This window comes from Plenodomus lingam (genome assembly GCF_022343315.1).
Source record: "Plenodomus lingam strain CAN1 chromosome Unknown contig_9, whole genome shotgun sequence".
NCBI classification, from domain to species: Eukaryota; Fungi; Ascomycota; class Dothideomycetes; order Pleosporales; family Leptosphaeriaceae; genus Plenodomus; species Plenodomus lingam.
The window spans coordinates 567,012-583,351 of NW_027093973.1; the positions used below are offsets into that span (position 1 = coordinate 567,012).

At 49.7% G+C, this 16,340-nt stretch overlaps 7 protein-coding genes across 7 annotated transcripts; 2 read left to right on the plus strand and 5 right to left on the minus strand.

Moving 5' to 3' along the window:
- Positions 1-1,212: 1,212 nt before the first annotated feature.
- On the minus strand, positions 1,213-1,814 carry IAQ61_010720 (uncharacterized protein; the record flags this gene model as incomplete). The annotated part of the gene is made up of 3 exons (XM_003834680.2): positions 1,732-1,814; positions 1,525-1,622; positions 1,213-1,476 (listed from the first exon to the last, which is right to left on the minus strand). The coding sequence occupies exons 1-3, from the start codon at positions 1,781-1,783 to the stop codon at positions 1,213-1,215; spliced, it is 414 nt and encodes a 137-aa protein (XP_003834728.1). The 5' UTR covers positions 1,784-1,814.
- Positions 1,815-2,376: 562 nt separating this feature from the next.
- IAQ61_010721 (uncharacterized protein) lies at positions 2,377-3,210 on the minus strand (the record flags this gene model as incomplete). Its single annotated transcript, XM_003834681.1, has 1 exon — positions 2,377-3,210. The coding sequence occupies one exon, from the start codon at positions 3,208-3,210 to the stop codon at positions 2,377-2,379; it is 834 nt and encodes a 277-aa protein (XP_003834729.1).
- A 1,386-nt stretch (positions 3,211-4,596) lies between these two features.
- IAQ61_010722 (uncharacterized protein) lies at positions 4,597-7,582 on the minus strand (the record flags this gene model as incomplete). Its single annotated transcript, XM_066098903.1, has 2 exons — positions 4,597-7,229; positions 7,351-7,582. The coding sequence occupies 2 exons, from the start codon at positions 7,580-7,582 to the stop codon at positions 4,597-4,599; spliced, it is 2,865 nt and encodes a 954-aa protein (XP_065951061.1).
- Positions 7,583-8,249: 667 nt separating this feature from the next.
- Positions 8,250-10,192, minus strand: IAQ61_010723 (uncharacterized protein). The gene is made up of 2 exons (XM_003834683.2): positions 9,161-10,192; positions 8,250-9,113 (listed from the first exon to the last, which is right to left on the minus strand). The coding sequence occupies exons 1-2, from the start codon at positions 10,082-10,084 to the stop codon at positions 8,409-8,411; spliced, it is 1,629 nt and encodes a 542-aa protein (XP_003834731.2). The 5' UTR covers positions 10,085-10,192; the 3' UTR covers positions 8,250-8,408.
- Positions 10,193-10,345: 153 nt separating this feature from the next.
- On the plus strand, positions 10,346-12,302 carry IAQ61_010724 (uncharacterized protein; the record flags this gene model as incomplete). The annotated part of the gene is made up of 5 exons (XM_003834684.2): positions 10,346-10,895; positions 10,960-11,442; positions 11,503-12,123; positions 12,205-12,237; positions 12,285-12,302. The coding sequence occupies exons 1-5, from the start codon at positions 10,455-10,457 to the stop codon at positions 12,300-12,302; spliced, it is 1,596 nt and encodes a 531-aa protein (XP_003834732.2). The 5' UTR covers positions 10,346-10,454.
- A 792-nt stretch (positions 12,303-13,094) lies between these two features.
- On the minus strand, positions 13,095-13,409 carry IAQ61_010725 (uncharacterized protein; the record flags this gene model as incomplete). Its single annotated transcript, XM_066098904.1, has 1 exon — positions 13,095-13,409. One exon carries the CDS (start codon positions 13,407-13,409, stop codon positions 13,095-13,097), a length of 315 nt encoding a protein of 104 aa, XP_065951062.1.
- A 245-nt stretch (positions 13,410-13,654) lies between these two features.
- IAQ61_010726 (uncharacterized protein) lies at positions 13,655-15,580 on the plus strand (the record flags this gene model as incomplete). The annotated part of the gene is made up of 2 exons (XM_003834685.2): positions 13,655-14,575; positions 14,678-15,580. The coding sequence occupies 2 exons, from the start codon at positions 13,655-13,657 to the stop codon at positions 15,578-15,580; spliced, it is 1,824 nt and encodes a 607-aa protein (XP_003834733.2).
- Positions 15,581-16,340: the final 760 nt, after the last annotated feature.

Consider the following 16,340-nt stretch of genomic DNA (forward strand, 5'->3'; position numbering starts at 1 on the left):
GCTGATTGATGCGGTTTCGCGGCATATTGGAAGTTCTGTCGCGCAATCGTCACCGCTAAAGCTTGTATCATGGAGAGAAAGTTTGTGACATGTTGTAGCACAAGGGGCATGTCTGCGATTGACCATAGCACTGGACCAAAGCATCAGTTGCTATTTAAAACCATATTTCAGGGGAAGGTCAGGCTATTTTATGGAATGTAGCGAATGTGGAGAAGATATGCAGTCGGGACAAGTGGTTGGAAATTCGATGGTTCAAGCGCACTTAACACTCTCCACTCTTCTATTCTATGTTTGGAACTTTCTCAAGGGTGTCGGGAGTAAACGATGAGAATGTGACATGATGCATGAGTACTTCGTGATCGTTGACATCTTGTGACACTACGGTACAAAATTGTTTACAGTAGAATGGTGACCTAGGGGTTTACTATATAGGTGTAAACTGCCCTTATATATACCTATAAATAGGTTTAAAGTAGTAATTTACTTTTATAGTAGAGGTTTAAATTAAGTATAAAAAGTAGTTGTATTTCTATTATACACTATAATACCTAACTAAGACTAAAAGGGGTAGAGAAGATTAGCTTTATACTATATATATATATAATATAATAATAAGTTATAATATTTCTATTAATAAGAGGTAGTAATAGAGGTAGTAATAGAGGTAGAGGTAGTAATAGAGGTAGAGGTAGCAGTAAAGGTAAAGGTAGTAAAGAAGATTAAAGAGAGGAGGGGTAAAATACTTTAATAGTTAGTAGGAAATTAGTTATTACTATATAATACTAGTAGATTAATAGAAGTAGAAATAAAAGTAGTTTACTTTTATAGAATATATAGTATAATAAACCCTATTTAGGTATACTTCTTCTATATATACTACTTTATAGTCTACTTTAGATAAATATAGCTACTGTAAACCAGTTTTGTACTGTAGTGGAGGTCTATCTCCCTGACATGCGCGCCCTCCTTCCCGCTCTCGAAACCCACGCGACACAACGTGGGCTAAGTACACCCACCCTGATCCAGCAACTTGAAGCCTTTTCTTCCCGGTGGTGTCTCCCGAGGTATCAAGAAATTCACCAAGTTTTTTTTCAAAAATTCCTGTGCCTATTTCAAAAGAACTCTTGTCACCACTGGCTCACGCATGGTCACCCTCGGTCAGATACGTATCGAACTGAATGTATACTCTAAACCATGTTACGGGAGTTTATGTTACGTGTCTGTAATGAGGGAATATTGGCTCGTCTCCGTCGACATGATCCACGAACATTCCTGGATGGCTGTACGTTTGGGCCTTTCCGTGCTATTATGACTTTCTGGAAGGCGTGTGCGCATGAGGTTGTTGGCTTGGTGGTGTGGCGTGATGAGGAGATTTGGATGGTTGGGGAGGAGGTGGAGGCGATGGAAGGAAATGCAGATGTTGGAGAGGAAGTCGATGGAGAAGTGGCAGGCGTCGATGAAAACGCAGCCGAGTAACTTTGCTGCGTGAGAGCTCAGGCTGTATGATCAACCCAACTGACTTACAGCACATCTCGCCCTTCCAAGCAAGCTCGCATTGTAAGTTCTGCCGTAAATGGACGTTGTGTCGTTATTTGCCACCGCATCCTCCTGACAGCTCTTAGCTGTAGACTTTTATCGTCATCCTTGCACTGGTTCTCGTTTGAATCTAAATGTAGAATATCACAGCTTCATTACCTGCCTATCTCTGCCCGTTCCTTCTTTGAATGATACCGACGTGTTTCCCTGCTTTTTCTAATTCCACCATCTCCCAGCACTGGAACATGATAGCTGAGGTAGCCAAGTGGGGAAAGTGACTTGAGTATTTTGGTCAGCGAGCGCTGTTTCCTGAGGCTTATATTTTTGTTCAAACTATAGCATTGCACATTCCTTCCCTTGACCTCCATAAACTTGGATCTTGACTCCGATCGATTCCCTTCGGTACTACCGTACCATCTTGCAAATCCTCACGTGAGATCATACTAATCCAATGCAACCTCGCCCCAAGTTATGTGAGTGAGCAATTGCAACACAAGGCATACTATAGTGTTGATATGCTCCACAGAAACATGCTCGCGATCACCTTGAATAATCAAAGGCGATTTTATTTTTCTTTCTTCACTGCGCTGTGTTAAGTCAAATTGTGCGTTGTATCTTGGCCCATGGACTGTGAATAGTCAAACGAGATCTCGCTAATACCACTCCGATCAATCGGCATAACACTTGCAGAACAAAAGAGTGTGTGGTGAAGAGGAAAGTGAGTTTACTATAGTAAAATAGCCTTGGTAAAACGCTAACTGTAAATGCTATGAACTGCTAAGTGTTTGTAATATGTACCAAGCTCGCCCACATGAGCGGCCTGTCGACCTTCTACAGATCTCAAGCCGTATCAAGACCCAAGTTCTGCAACACTTTGACCAAATCAACCTCGACAATTTTATCCCAACCCCTCTCAGAGCCCCAGGTAACACTCTTCTGATTCAGCTTCGTCTCCTCTAGTAAGCCCTTCAACAGCGGGCTTGACTTCGATACACTCGGATATGCATCAAACTCAACTTCGCTAATCGAAGCCACTTGCCCCAGCAAAGCTCTAAGCAAGCCGACACAGTACTCTGTGTAAAAGTTTTGTCCCACGCGGAAGCCTTCGAAAACTTCATTGGACGCAGGATCAATCTCAATGAAGATCTTGAGCTTATACAGCTTCTTCGCCGCCGCCAGACCCAGACGGCTATCCACGACCCAGCATTTCGGCGGGCGTGTGAAGCCAGGGCCGAGGCGCAGCTCCAGCCTCGTTATGTGTGCGCGGTATCGGCGGGGAAACCAAGCGAGGAGCGGGTGCTTGCGATTAATGTAGCGCCCGTGAATGGGAAACACGCGAAAGGTGTTGCGGCCGTAGAAGACACGCGACGCTTCCTCGTGCATACGATGATCTACAAGAAACAGACGCAGATTCGGGGCGACGACGCGGTGGTTCGAAGGGTCGAGGTCGATGGTCTTGGGAAAAATGAGGAGGAACTCGTAGACGCGTAGGCGGAGCTCGAAGGGCAGGTCGAAGAAGCGAAACGGCTGGCGCACAACATCATCCTGCTCTTTGACATCTGGCTGCACACCTGACTTGATGGCGTTGGGCGAAGAGGCTGCAATTTCATCCACCAGACGCATTTTACTCATACGATTTACAAGGTGGTCGACAGCCTTGGTCTTGCGCGCCATCTCGACACCCTTTGCTTGCCAAAGCGATCACATCTACCGCCTTGGGACGGCGTTTATGCATACATCGCGTGCGATGATTCTCTCGACGTGTTGTATGCGGAACAGCGACAACGAAGGAAGCCTAGCAAAGAGCTTCAGATACGGTATGTCTCGGAGCTACGGGACCATCTGCCCATTCGTGTAAAGGCAGGCAGTTCTTGGGAGCAAAGATGTTCGGTCTCCCCAGCTTTGTTTGTCAACTGCAAATTTATAGGGAAGAAAACTTGTAGTCAAATTTCTGTGGGTGCAACTTTCTGAAGAGGAGAAGAAGAGCGGTTGGCGGCGAATCGAAGAGTTTTGTCAAGGGATGAGCTTAGTCAGCATGTGGTAGGTAGCCGAGGCCAGTAAGCTATCGATAAGGCAACGGCGTTGTTGTTCAGCAGTGCATGTTCTCGCTTCAACGATCACCCTTCGTTGACATATCTCTTTCCTTTCGAAATATAAAACCAGCCAGCCTAATTTGAATCACTAGTGTAAACATTTCAATATTTGATCTGCGTACCAAAGTGATAATTCAAGTGCTATGTAATTTAAATGTAGTCCAATCAACGCAAACCACCGCCCCCTACCGAGATCCTACACCCCTCCACACACTACACTGGTTCCCATCCTCCACAGTCACTCCTCCCCATCCCCTTTTCTCCTCATCACTCCCTGTTTTCCAAACCCACCGTGATATGACTTTCTTTGCTTGTGATGCGGTAGCGTCTTGGCCATACTACACCGTCCTATCTTTCCCCCAGATCACATACACCAAGCCAACACCATAAGTGCCGCAGTAATGCAACTTGCCCCTTCCTACATAACATTTCTCCAGTCCGATCCTTGAACCGACCAAGACGTCAATGTACAGCCATCATCGCGTCTCCAACCACCAAACACTAGCAACGTGGCAACAGCATAAAAGTTCATACATTCCATTACTTCCCATCTCGCTAATGCTATTCGTCAAGGAATTCCAAGATTCCTGCTGTGCTTATCGGTTATACAAAGTGTGTGAGTCTGTCAGTGAGTGTTGTGTTACAATGGTCCCTTGACCCAATCACCTTGCCTCGACTCGACTTGTGGTAGGAAACGAAGCGGCTCAAATCGTTTGTGTTATAGGAGAGAACAGGGGATACAAGGTGAAAGGGGCATGAGATACTAATACAAGAGAAGAAGAGAGAAAGAAGAGAAGAAAGAAGAAACAAAGAAATCCATCACACCCATTGGCTTCGTCATCCAATCTGTGGCCTTGACAACACCTCCTCTTCGTCATCAATCAAAACCAAGCCCTGGCATCTTCCAGAAGCAAGGGTCCGGAAAGGAAGGAGAGGTAGCTGCAAAAACCAGCTGCAAAAACCACCCTCAGTGGTCCGGCGCGCATGTGTTACAGGGCCAACCTCCACCCAGTTCCGCTGCAAAGACAACATCAATCATTCCGCAAGCTTCCGTGCCAATAACCACAGGTCTACCTCCCGGTCCCAGAGGCGGGCGCCCCTGAGGTGGCGCGGGGTCTGGGAAAGGAGTTGTCGCGAACATGGGGACACCGACGCTGCCCCGACCGTTATATAGGCCGTTGCCGGCGTGGCGATGGTGGTAGCGGCCGTGGCGCGTGAACATGGTGTGATAGTTTGTGTAACGTGGGTTGCGGGACTCTTGCTCGCGAGTGACGTTTTGGATGGATCTGAAGTCGATGCGAGGACCGTGGGGGCGCTCGATGTTGGTGTTATTTACGAGAACGTCTTGCTGGGCGATATGGTCTAGTTGGCGAGCAAAGGGTACATCCCTGTCGTTCATTTGATCGTTGCGCGTTTCAGCTCTATGAGTTAGGGATTCACTGCTACTCTGAGTCATATTCTCGTTCGACTCCTGCTGGCGCCTATGATCAGGAATGGGAGAAGGCGGCATCAACTCGCTCGAAGACAATCGCTGACCCATGGTGGCCAGAGGCGGGGCCGCAGTAATGGCTTTGCACGGCGGCAGATTCTGGTCTGGCATGCAATTATGTACATCAGTTGGAGATGAGAGTGAGTGTCGCTGCTTCTTGTGTTTGAACTTGCGGGGAGACTTTGAGCGGCCATTGCGAAAGCCTTGGTCGTAAGCAACCTGGACTGGATTCATGTAGTAAAACCATGGAATTCCGTGCTTGTCGAGTCCGGACATGTCTAGCGGAAACCAAGGTGCCGGCTGGAATTGCGGCGGATCTGACACATCGGTGGGAATAACATCGGGCGGCTCAGAAGCAGATTGAGGCAGACCATTCTGGTTAGATTGAATTGGTTTATCCACGATAGACCGAGGCACGAATTCGGGAGCAGTCGCACGAAGCTCAGAGCTACCACTAGATCGTAATGAATGCTGACTCTCTGTCTGTATTCGGATCTCAGAAACATACCGCACAGTCCTACCACGTGTTGACGAATCTGTAGGGGATTTGATTCTGGAACTCGGGAGCTCGAAATTTTCGATGCTGTTACGTATGTTGAGACTCCCTAAATCGGCAATCAGATCAGGGTTATCAGTCATCATGACGGTGATCGTGGGTAGTTTTGACGTGTGACGATAAGAATTCGTACCAATGGTCACACCATGGCTATCCGCCTTCTTGCGGCCATATGTAATTGAAGAATCCGTTGGCGCAGGCTTCGCGAGCAATGGCAAAGCCTTAACAGTTGCAGAGCTTGTAGCCCGTGATCCAGGCTCAGTGCCGTCACAATTAGGGAGCCTACTTGAGTCGTGTGTATATGCTACACTAAGGCATACAGGCTCTAGTGCTAGTCGGGTGAGCTGGTCGGATTCGTCAATTTCTGAGGAGGAATAGCCATTTAGGGACCCAGCTAACCCATGAGAGGGTTTAGTAGTTTCCCGAGCTGAGTGACGTGACAGGATAGGGGTCGAGCCTGAACTGTTAACCGTACGAACCTGACGAAGCGAAGAAGCTACAGGAGTTTCCGGCAAAGGGATCTGATGTGGCTCATTAAAGGGAATATTCTGAATGCTCGATTTCGTAGCCAATGAGCGAACAGATTGTGCCCGCTTCAGAAGTGAGCTTTGCGTCGCACTATAGGCACTACCGGACTTGGCAGTTGCAGTGCCGCGAGGGATACGAGAAGGCAATCGTGGTAGATCTGGGCTAGAGGACCTTGGGTTGGTCGTAGAGCTGCCCAATATCACTAATGGCGAAGCAGCCGAGTCACTATCGCCAATGAATCCTGTAATGGGAATGTGCAGTGCGAGTCTCGGCTTGGTATATTTGGTCTTCCCAACGGTCGCAGCTTGTTGCTTGACGGGACTTGTGCTGTCATGGCGACGATGGGACTGTAGCAGCTCAACATCAGTATCAAGCTTCAAATGAGGGATTTGAGCATCTTCAGGATATTCTGAAGCTGAGTGGAAGCTCAGCTCTGTGCCTGAAGGACTTCTTACAGGCGATTCATTCGCAGTGTGGAAAGTTTTGCAGGACGTCGTTACGCTGCTGGCCGCCCTCGAGTGACTACCTGATGTTGAACCAGCTTTGAGCAGACCAGCCCGAGTTGGCGACATCTTCATGTTATTCGTCGTGTGCTGGCTTGGGCTACTTCGCAGTGGCGAGGTGGCGGGACTGCGCCACGACGGCTTGGATGGCGAGCGACGCAGTCTATGTAGGCCATCTGCGCTTGTCGGAGATGACATGTCATTCTCGACAGCAGCAAGGGCTTCTTTTGTCAAATATGTAGGGCTCTCTATGTCATACGATTTGCGAAAATCAATGGCCGAACGTGCTCCACGGATAGTCTTGACTTGGATCGGAGAGCCGCTCTGAGAGTCCTTCTTGTGCGAACGTTCTTTGGAGCGTTGCGCTGTCGCAAGATTCGGGCCGCTGCTTTTCGGGAGCCAATGAGACGGCAGCGACTTTCGCGGACTGTATGAAGGCTGCCCAGCATGTCCGGTGTTATGGGACTGGGCATGAGCTAATTGATCTTCTTCGAGATGACCGTGAACGGTTCCCGCATCCGAACCTGAAAGGCACCGGGTGATTGCGATTGGGATGCGATCCTCTGTATCACCAACAGACAGATGTCAGCCGGTCTGGAAGAACAAAGTAGAATCGAATATGAAAATTGCCCTCCACAAACATACCTTCGCGAACGATTTCCATAGGTAGTGTGGCTCGGCTGTACAAAGGAAACTCAATGTCACAGTTGCGACTAGTTGAGTCACCAGAGAAGGGGCTGGCGTCTTCGACATGCATTTCACTGTTCAGAACGGAACGTGGAGTGAAGGCAAGCTCGGAAGTCATTTGCGAGTGATCTGTCGTAGCATCTCTCTGGATACATGGGTGCCCAGCTTCGGACGGCCTGAGAGTCGACATGTTGCTATGATGATGTGGCTGAGTATGCGAGGATGAAGAGCTGTTATTGTTTGCGGATGTTGTGGGCGGATGAGAAGATGATGGGCAAGTAGGATTACCTGGTGAGGGACTTGCGTCGGCACTGTCTTGCGAAAGATTGTCGCTGTAGCAGTGAGTAAGTGTAGGCTGGACAACGCGTCTGGGAAGCGCCTACATGTGAGACAAGCCGAGTGCTATTGCGTGAGGGCAGGGAGTCAATCGAGTGAACTCGCCATGTTGACATGCAAAATGGTAGATGTAATTATACCTGCAAGAGTAAGTGTGATCCAGATTGAATGTTTGTTGGTTGAAAGCATACTTGCACATATTGATGAATAGCGGCTGTCGACTGTCGCACGGCGGAAAGCTCGATGTTCTTCAGCCAAAAACTGATCCAATATGGTAGGTCAGACCAATACACAAATGAGGAAAGTGTAGAAAGCAAAATCAGAGGTAGTCATGTTGTGCGGTTTGACTAGACGATGATAAACAAACCTTCATGGAAGGAGCGAGCGCCAAGCAAAAATGCGTAAATGCTGTCACTTACTTCATGGCGGAATACTGCTCAAGAAAGAAATTGCTCCATGGTAGTGAAATTAAATTGAGCCTGTTTTGGCGGTAGCTCATAGCATTGCCCATCAACATTAGTCTTCAGTCATGGTACAGTTGATCATGATGGAGGGCGGCTCAGAGTCATGGAGGAACCAAGTAATGACGGGGCATTTCGAAGCACGAGGAATCAATCCTGAATGTTCATTGCGACAACATTTTCTCTATGCCCCCAGTGCATCTTGCTTCGGTCACAGCATCAAAATCGCTTCTTCTTTCTTTGTCCGGCTTGCTTTCTGGTCGCCTCCTCTTTTTTACGCTTCAGCTCTGCTCGCTTCCGTACAGCCTTCTCTTCAGGCGTTTCTTCATGAATATCTGGAACAGTCATATTCCCGTTTAAACTTGCTTGTCGTGGTGATGATGAGGGTGGTTCCACGGTAGGTGATGCTGTTGTTCTGACCCGGTTCGCCCTTGGCGAAGTTGTCCCGCGTTGAGACGATTCATTTTCAGTGCGTTTGGCTTTGCCTCCGATCTTGAATTGGTTTAGCGCCTTTTTGGGAGTGGTCTTTGCTAGAGAATCGATTTCCATCTGAAAAGGTGGCACAGACTCTCGAGATGGTAGGATATTTAGTTTTGGATTAGATGAACTCGTTGCTTCAGGCGGCGAGCATATCTCCTTTCGCGTTGGCTTCGCTGTTGCGCCGGTGCGTAATTCCGTTTTAGGTCTCACAGGCTCTTGCTGTAGAGATTCTGATTCCACAGATGGAGCTGGCGATGGCGATGTGACAGTTGGTGATTTGCTTTGACGTCCCAGACTTTGATTTTGTCTTTGATGTAGACTTTTACGAGGCACATCAAGATCGTCTTCATCTTCTGTACTCGTATTGGCATCTTCGTCTTCCAACAAAGCCAGATTCTCTGCGTCCTCGATGGCCTTGTCGCTGCTATGAGGTGCATTGCGTTTCTAGGTGAGAATTAGTTGCATTCATTCACAATATATATAGTACTTACCTTGAAATTTTCATGCGTCTCGAATTCGTCCTCTGTTTCGCCATCGCTCGAAATGCTAGTAGAGTTTTCATGTGACTCTTTGGTGTAAGACTTTTCCACTTTGATCATTGCCGTATCCTCGAGCGCAGCCAACGTATTAGGAATCTCAAACCACCACGCGTCACCGTTCTCCTCCGACTTCAATATTCGCGGCACATTTGGTGTGCTATGCACAAGCGCTTCCTCAAAGAGCCCTAGCGTTGTAACGCTCGAGTCTTTCAACTGCCCTGTGTGCTCCCTCCATGGTTCCTCGCTGAAGGGTTGTAATTCGGGGATGTGCTTTACCGCTTGCTCTCGTTTGATCGTCCTTCTTCCCGCCTTCAAGCTGCCAATACTAGGGAAAGCGGCAGCAAGGTCAAGATTGCTGGACTCATACTGGTCCAGTAGCCGGTTGATTGCCTTATCCTTGTCGTAGATGGTGGAAATGAGACCAGATATTCGTTCATGTTGGATGTGAGAGGATACTAGAAGGGGTAGAATGAGCTCGTTTTTGAGGATGATCGAGGTGCGCTTCTCGAGATGATGTTTCCACTTCAAGGAATCAAGAGGTTTTGGGAGGGCCACACTGGTGTGTAAAGTGAAACCATCGCCATGGCTACGAGTGATGCGACACAGCGCATCTTCCGAGCTTGTTAGAGCTTTCTTGATGTTGTCGAGGAGAATGGCAAGCTGGGTGGTGTCATGTTTGCTGACTTCGATGGGTGTTTGCTCAGTGGAAGCTCGGCCCACGATGTCCTCCAAGCCCAGCTCTTCTGCCCAAATGTTACTCAGATCCGTAACATAGAGTTTGTAGGAGTCAAGAGTGAAGTCTGGCTTGACTAGGAGCTGGGGTAATGGCTTGTCATTAGACTGCACGACGAGAGGAAGAAGGCGCCAGCAAGACATGTTAGTGTGGATAGCCGTAGCTCACCATTTTTTGGAATCACGTCGGAGGGCGGTAGTATACCGTAGTTGAATTACTTATTCCACACCCGTTTCAGCCTTTCACTCCAGTGGTTGCTGTGACCTGATTCCACGTGAGGTCTGCTCTAGGCAGCGGGCAGTCCTAAAGGTGGCAGGCGTGCCTAGTGACCTTACCTAATACGGTAAGGCGCAACACGGATGTGGGAAAGGACCTCCGACGCTCTCGTACGTCACCAGCCTCGGCCAAAACTTTAGGAGACAGCCTGTCGATGTAACGTAAAGGAAAGGTAACAGCTTCAGGCAAAGCTCAACACAACACTGATCAAACACGTGTCTCGGCGTTCACAAAATCATGGCATCACGTGAACCGCCCTGGCGATCTGAACGCACTCGTCTGCCGCAGCGAAGTGCGCCAGGTTCTACAGTGCCTGCAAAGCGCTCTGCAGACGCGCATTCACACGACCATGCAGCAAAACGGTCGACCAACGCAGCGGAAGAAGCGTGGGTGGCAGACGAGGACCGCTTTGTGCTGCAGCAGGCAAAGAAGAAGGCTGCCTTACGCGTCAAGGGCGGGCGGGCGCGGCCAATCGACTGGCTGGCCGTCACCCTTCGCTTTATCGACAAGACTGAGGAGAACATATTGGATGAAGAAACTGAGAATCACGACCTGGACGTGGTGGATCCCGAAGGCGTACTAGAGGGGTTGGACAATGCCGACCTGACCGAGCTGGAGAAGGAAATCGACAACTACCTCACCCTGGAGACGAACCGCAGCAACCGCGAATACTGGAGTGTATGTTTTCTATCTTTATCAATACATAACTTGCTCACTGCATTTTTGCTGACCCAACAACCAGTCTCTCAAGACCATATGCAAAGATCTTCGCCGCAAGTCCAGGTCGTCGGCCTCCGAAGCCCGGGGCACCAGCTCCGTGGCTGCCGACATTGACCAGCTGCTGGCGCCCAAGTCATATGAGCAGCTGGAGACTCTCGAGGTCCAGGTCAAGAAGAAGCTGGATTCAGACGAGCCCATCGATTACGACTACTGGGAACAACTGTTGCGGAGTCTGCGCGTGTGGAAGGCAAAGGCAAAGCTACGGCGCGTGTCCCAAGAGATCGTGAATGAACGCCTACAGACGCTGCGCAAGCAACAGGCCGAGGCTGCTGCATTGCTGCAAAGAAAAGTCTACGACTTGATCACTCGTGATGAGCCGTCAGACGAATCGCATCCAACTACGGTAGCCTACGACGCCTCACTCGATCCCCAACCGCTCTTGAAGCTCCGTGCAGAGGACAAGTCTTTACCTCAAATGGAGGAGAAGGCGTTTGTCGACAGCGTGGTACGTGGTCATCTGACACTGTTGTGCCTTCAATCTTCGCTCGGAAGCTAACCAAGTCAGATCAATGAACGACGGAAGATCCAGAAGCTGGGCTATGTGCCCGCCCAGAGCGTCATGGAAGATCATGCAACCAGCGACATCAAGCCCAGGAGCAGTCAGGCCGTCACCACCAGCGCATCACGCTTCGCACCGGTCGAAAAAGAGGACTATTCCAAGGCGACCATGGCACTCTACGAAAGAGAAGTGGCGCGTGGAGTTGAAGACGGTGAAGAAATATTCGCGGCCGAAGAAGAGGTTACGACGTCAAAACCCCAATGGGCTAGCAGTTACACCCCCAGGAAACCCCGCTACTTTAACCGCGTCCAGATGGGCTACGAATGGAACAAATATAATCAGACGCATTACGATCACGACAACCCACCACCAAAAGTAGTGCAGGGCTACAGATTCAATATATTCTATCCTGACCTAATTGACAAAACCAAGGCGCCAACGTACAAGATCGTGCGCGAAAATGGCCGTAAAAAGGGTCAGTCGTTTGCACCAGCTGGTGAGGATGACACGTGCCTCATTCGGTTCATCGCCGGGCCCCCGTATACGGATATCGCATTCAGAATCGTCGACAAGGAATGGGACTACAGTGCTAAGCGTGAACGTGGCTTCAAAAGTAGTTTCGACAAGGTAAGTCTTAGTCAACTCGCATCACTCTGCAATACTGTACGGAATCTACGAAGGTAAGAACGGTTGATTGACACTTTACAGGGCATTCTGCAACTTCACTTCCAATTCAAGAAGGTATGTAGCGCACCATGGTGCATGGTTTCACTCCTAACATGTGGCAGATCTACTATCGAAAGTAATGCTAGTCTATCCGTCACTTGCACTCCCGACCCCGCCATATTTGGCAGCGACCTTGCCTGGGAGCCTTCTCGCGATAGGACAGTCTTTAGGGCGGACATTACACAATACCTGGGATACACATTAGCTACTTTCACGTCCAACGAATCCATTCCTATCAGCCAATACGTCTTCAACAGTCATAGCATTCGTGATACCGCCTCGTGGCGGTGACGATCGGTGAGGCTGGCAGACCCAAAGAAATACCCAGCGATCCATCAACACCGACTTATATTCCCAGATTAGTACAGGGTATGTTGGCGGTGTATTGACTATTAGAGCGGTGACATGCCTCCTCCATGGCTCTGTCCAATCAGCCACAAACACAACGGCTGCACGCTCGAGCAGGCCTGTCAAGAGACTCACCGGAGGATATGGAAGGATTGCGTTACATTCCACTGTGGGGGCTATCCCAAACGGTTGCTCGCTTCTGCCTTCTTGCAGGCTGCCTGCATTTGCTTGGACATGCCCAAACCCTTGTTCAGACGTACATGTGTACTATATGCCCTCTTCGAGCCAAGTTTGCACGTGGACAGGATTACTCTCTTCAAGATATGCTTGTCAGCCGGCAATCACCAGGCATGAGCCTCCTGCTTTGCCATCTACCAGTCCGTATACGAGCTGGGCCTTCACATATGGAACCTTGGCGAACCGTCAGATATGTCTTCAGTGGGCCATAACTAGACAGCATGCACGGAATTCGGCCAGCCACGTCGGTCGAACCTTCTATTGTGTCGGGCATCAAGGCGCGGCTGCTATCCGTCCACTGACGTTGCTGGTAGGCTTGAACAGACGCGGCTACCCGTCTCAACCTGCCAGCAAGTTTCAAGTGTGAGTTCATTGGCTAACATAGTTGCACAGTAGATAATCTGCCTTTCGCATCGAGTTGCACGGTGAGGTGTATTGACACCGCCCGAGCCGTGTATAGCGTCGGTTCTTTCGGCTCCGTGGTACCAGCCCTGCGGCCGGATGCAGGGCGTCTGGTCCTCACCCTGAGATCTCATGTTTGCCCATTCAAGCGCAGTCTGCAGAAACAAGCCTGCAGGTGTGCTGGCGGTAGGAACCCGCATGGGGTTGCTTTGCGTGACAATGAAAGCGTACACTATCCAATCCTTATTGCGTGGCGTCTATCAGCACCTCTAAATGTCTTAACGGCCGCTTCACTTGTTTTGGTATCAGCTCTGATCGTTCAGACTTCCCAATTTCTGAGACTCCTTGGGTCGTACGAGTAGTGCTGCCGTTGTTCATTATCTACCGCTAATCGATACCGTTCATTCACTGTTGCGCAGTCCCCACCAGGAACAACAGCGCAACTATGCCGCTTTCGCAGTCGCCCCGCCGACCGTCTTCCGCGGACCTGTCAGGCGGCTTTGGTATGGCTCGACATGGCAAGAGTACCTTTTGTGCACCTCTTCCCTCTCATGCCCAGAATCAGCCACTTTCCACTTCCCCTAGGTCGTCTGTGGAGACACCCTCAATGGCGACTGCAGTTCATCATCAAAATTTACCTTTCCACAGTCAAGGAGCATCATCAAACATTACGGGCCTTGACGAGCCGGACTCTATGCAGTGGACAGCACCCAACACCTTTGCTTTTCATCCATTTGACCATGAAGGCGCCAGCCATCAGCTCTCCAGCTCTTTCTCATCCGGAAGCGGAAACTACAGTCAATACTCACAAAATGGCTCCTCTTGCACTGACAATTATAACCTTGCGTACTCCAGCCAGTACCCCGACTCCAGTTGTCCTCGATCTTACAATGGTATCGATGGGACTGGTCTCTCCACTGAGATCAACACTGCACAGACATATCCGCCTGACGCCTTTCAGATTGAGCCCCCAAGACATGCTGATAATATGGACCTTTCCGACCAGGAAAGTAATGGGCATCTCATGCAAATGAGCAACGACTACGAGCCGCATCGCTACAATTCGCACATCAAGATAGAAGATAATTTCGGCTACCAAAGTCCTTACTCGAACATAACTCGCGCGTCAACTCCCCAAGACTGCGGTTCGCCATACCCACACAGTGGTGATGCTGGAGGCGATATTGCTATCGACAAAGAGCAGCCCTACGCACAACTAATCTACCAGGCGCTGCTCCATGCAGATGGCCACACCATGATCCTCAGAGACATCTACGATTGGTTCAAAAAATACACCGATAAAGCTGCTGCATCAGAGACGAAAGGATGGCAGAATAGCATCCGACACAACCTCTCCATGAACGGCGTAAGTTCTTCGACTCATATTTCCCATTGGCTCCTCCATCTCTCTCATACGCTTTGATACCTGGCTATGCTACATGTACAATAAATCACTAACACACCACAGGCTTTCGAGAAAGTCGACCAGCCAGGCGAGGAATCACGCAAAGGCTTCATGTGGCGTCTCAGCGAGTCTGCCATCCGCGAAGGCGTCAAATCAACAACTCGCTACCGCTCTAAAGCGCCCAACAAAAGGGGTCAACGTTCGCACTTCCCGCAGCCCCAACGCCAAGCATCCGGGTCCAAAGGTGGACAGGCGGCGCGCCGCAGTGTAAGAATGCGCCGCTCGAATCGGATGCAGTTACAGCAAGAGTACCGGAGTAATCCGTATGCGAACCGTAGTGTGCCAGCAGCCTTCGACCCCATGTATTCACATACGCAAGCGCAGCCTCAAACACAGACCCAAGGCTTGAGTACGCAGGCTCTATACACACCCGATTCCTCGTACACGAGCAGCGACGATTTAGACTTGAACTACCAGTCTACGCACAAAGATGCATCCATGAGCAGCGACTTTGGCTCTAGTTCCCCATCCCTCATACCCAATCACCATAACCCATTCGACCTTTTCGCTTCTTCTTCTTCTTCTTCTTCTTCTTCGTCGCCTGCCTCCAGACCATACGCAGCATCCCTCATGCCGCACGCCTTGCTTCATGGCCTACCTCACCTTTCATCGAATCCTCCGCCAACGAGCCAGCCTAGTTCCCTAAGAAATCCGAGTGACAATGCGAACGCAAATAGTCATACTCAAATCATACCCTCGGCTTCGGACTACCTCTTCGATCATAGTCCCACTGACTCATTATTTACAGACTCCCCGAGCCCGGGTAGTGTGGATGAGCCGCGGACGCCGGAAGGAGGGGATGTTGGGGCGGGGGTGTGGGGAGAGGATGTTGAGGGTTTTGGGCTGGGGTTGGGGCTTGGGTTAGACATGGGGATGGGGATGGGGATGGGGGCCGGGGAGTGGTAGGGGTTCAGGGAGTACGCTGGGTGAGTTGGGATACCTGGGTGGTTGTGCGAGGGTATGTGTGCTGTTTGTATGTGGTGGAGGCGAAAGGTGTATAGGTGTAGGAGGCGTTCAATCTTTTCTTTTACAAAGGTAAAATAGTCGAAAGTGGAGTAACTGGTCGGTCGTATGTTTCGGTCAATTTCCTTCTTGCATGCCCACGGGTATGACACTGTCTAGTGTAGTGTAGTGTGTATCTGAATAATTGCCATCAGTACAAGGACCTTGCTCTACGCTTTGGGTCGCTGGACTATCCTCGTCATTTCTCCTGTAGCGACCCGCAATTCTATTTATCTATTTAAGTAGCGGTGGTGGTGTGACTGTGTCGTTCTTTCGTGCATCGACTGTGCATATACATGCGCATCAGCATATGTATATATGTGCATTTCGTGTTTGTTTTTGAATCTCCGTACCCCACCATCCTACTATCAATGTCTCACCTCCTCGCCCCCTTGGAGCGAAACAACGAGATGCCTGTTTCCGCATCCCGCAGCAAGAGAATGAAAAGCTGACGCCAGGCTATTGATTGTGACTTGCTTTGTTATTATCTTTTTAATTGGTAATGCGTGTGTGAGCGGATCTCGTATATGCGAAACTAACAGCAGAGACAATTAAGAGGATTGGGTCGCAGAATTTCGTATACGATCCTCGACATGGCGATTGTACATTGGGGGGGAGGCTTTGCGGAAGGCGACTTGGTATTATTTCATAGGATTGGAGACTT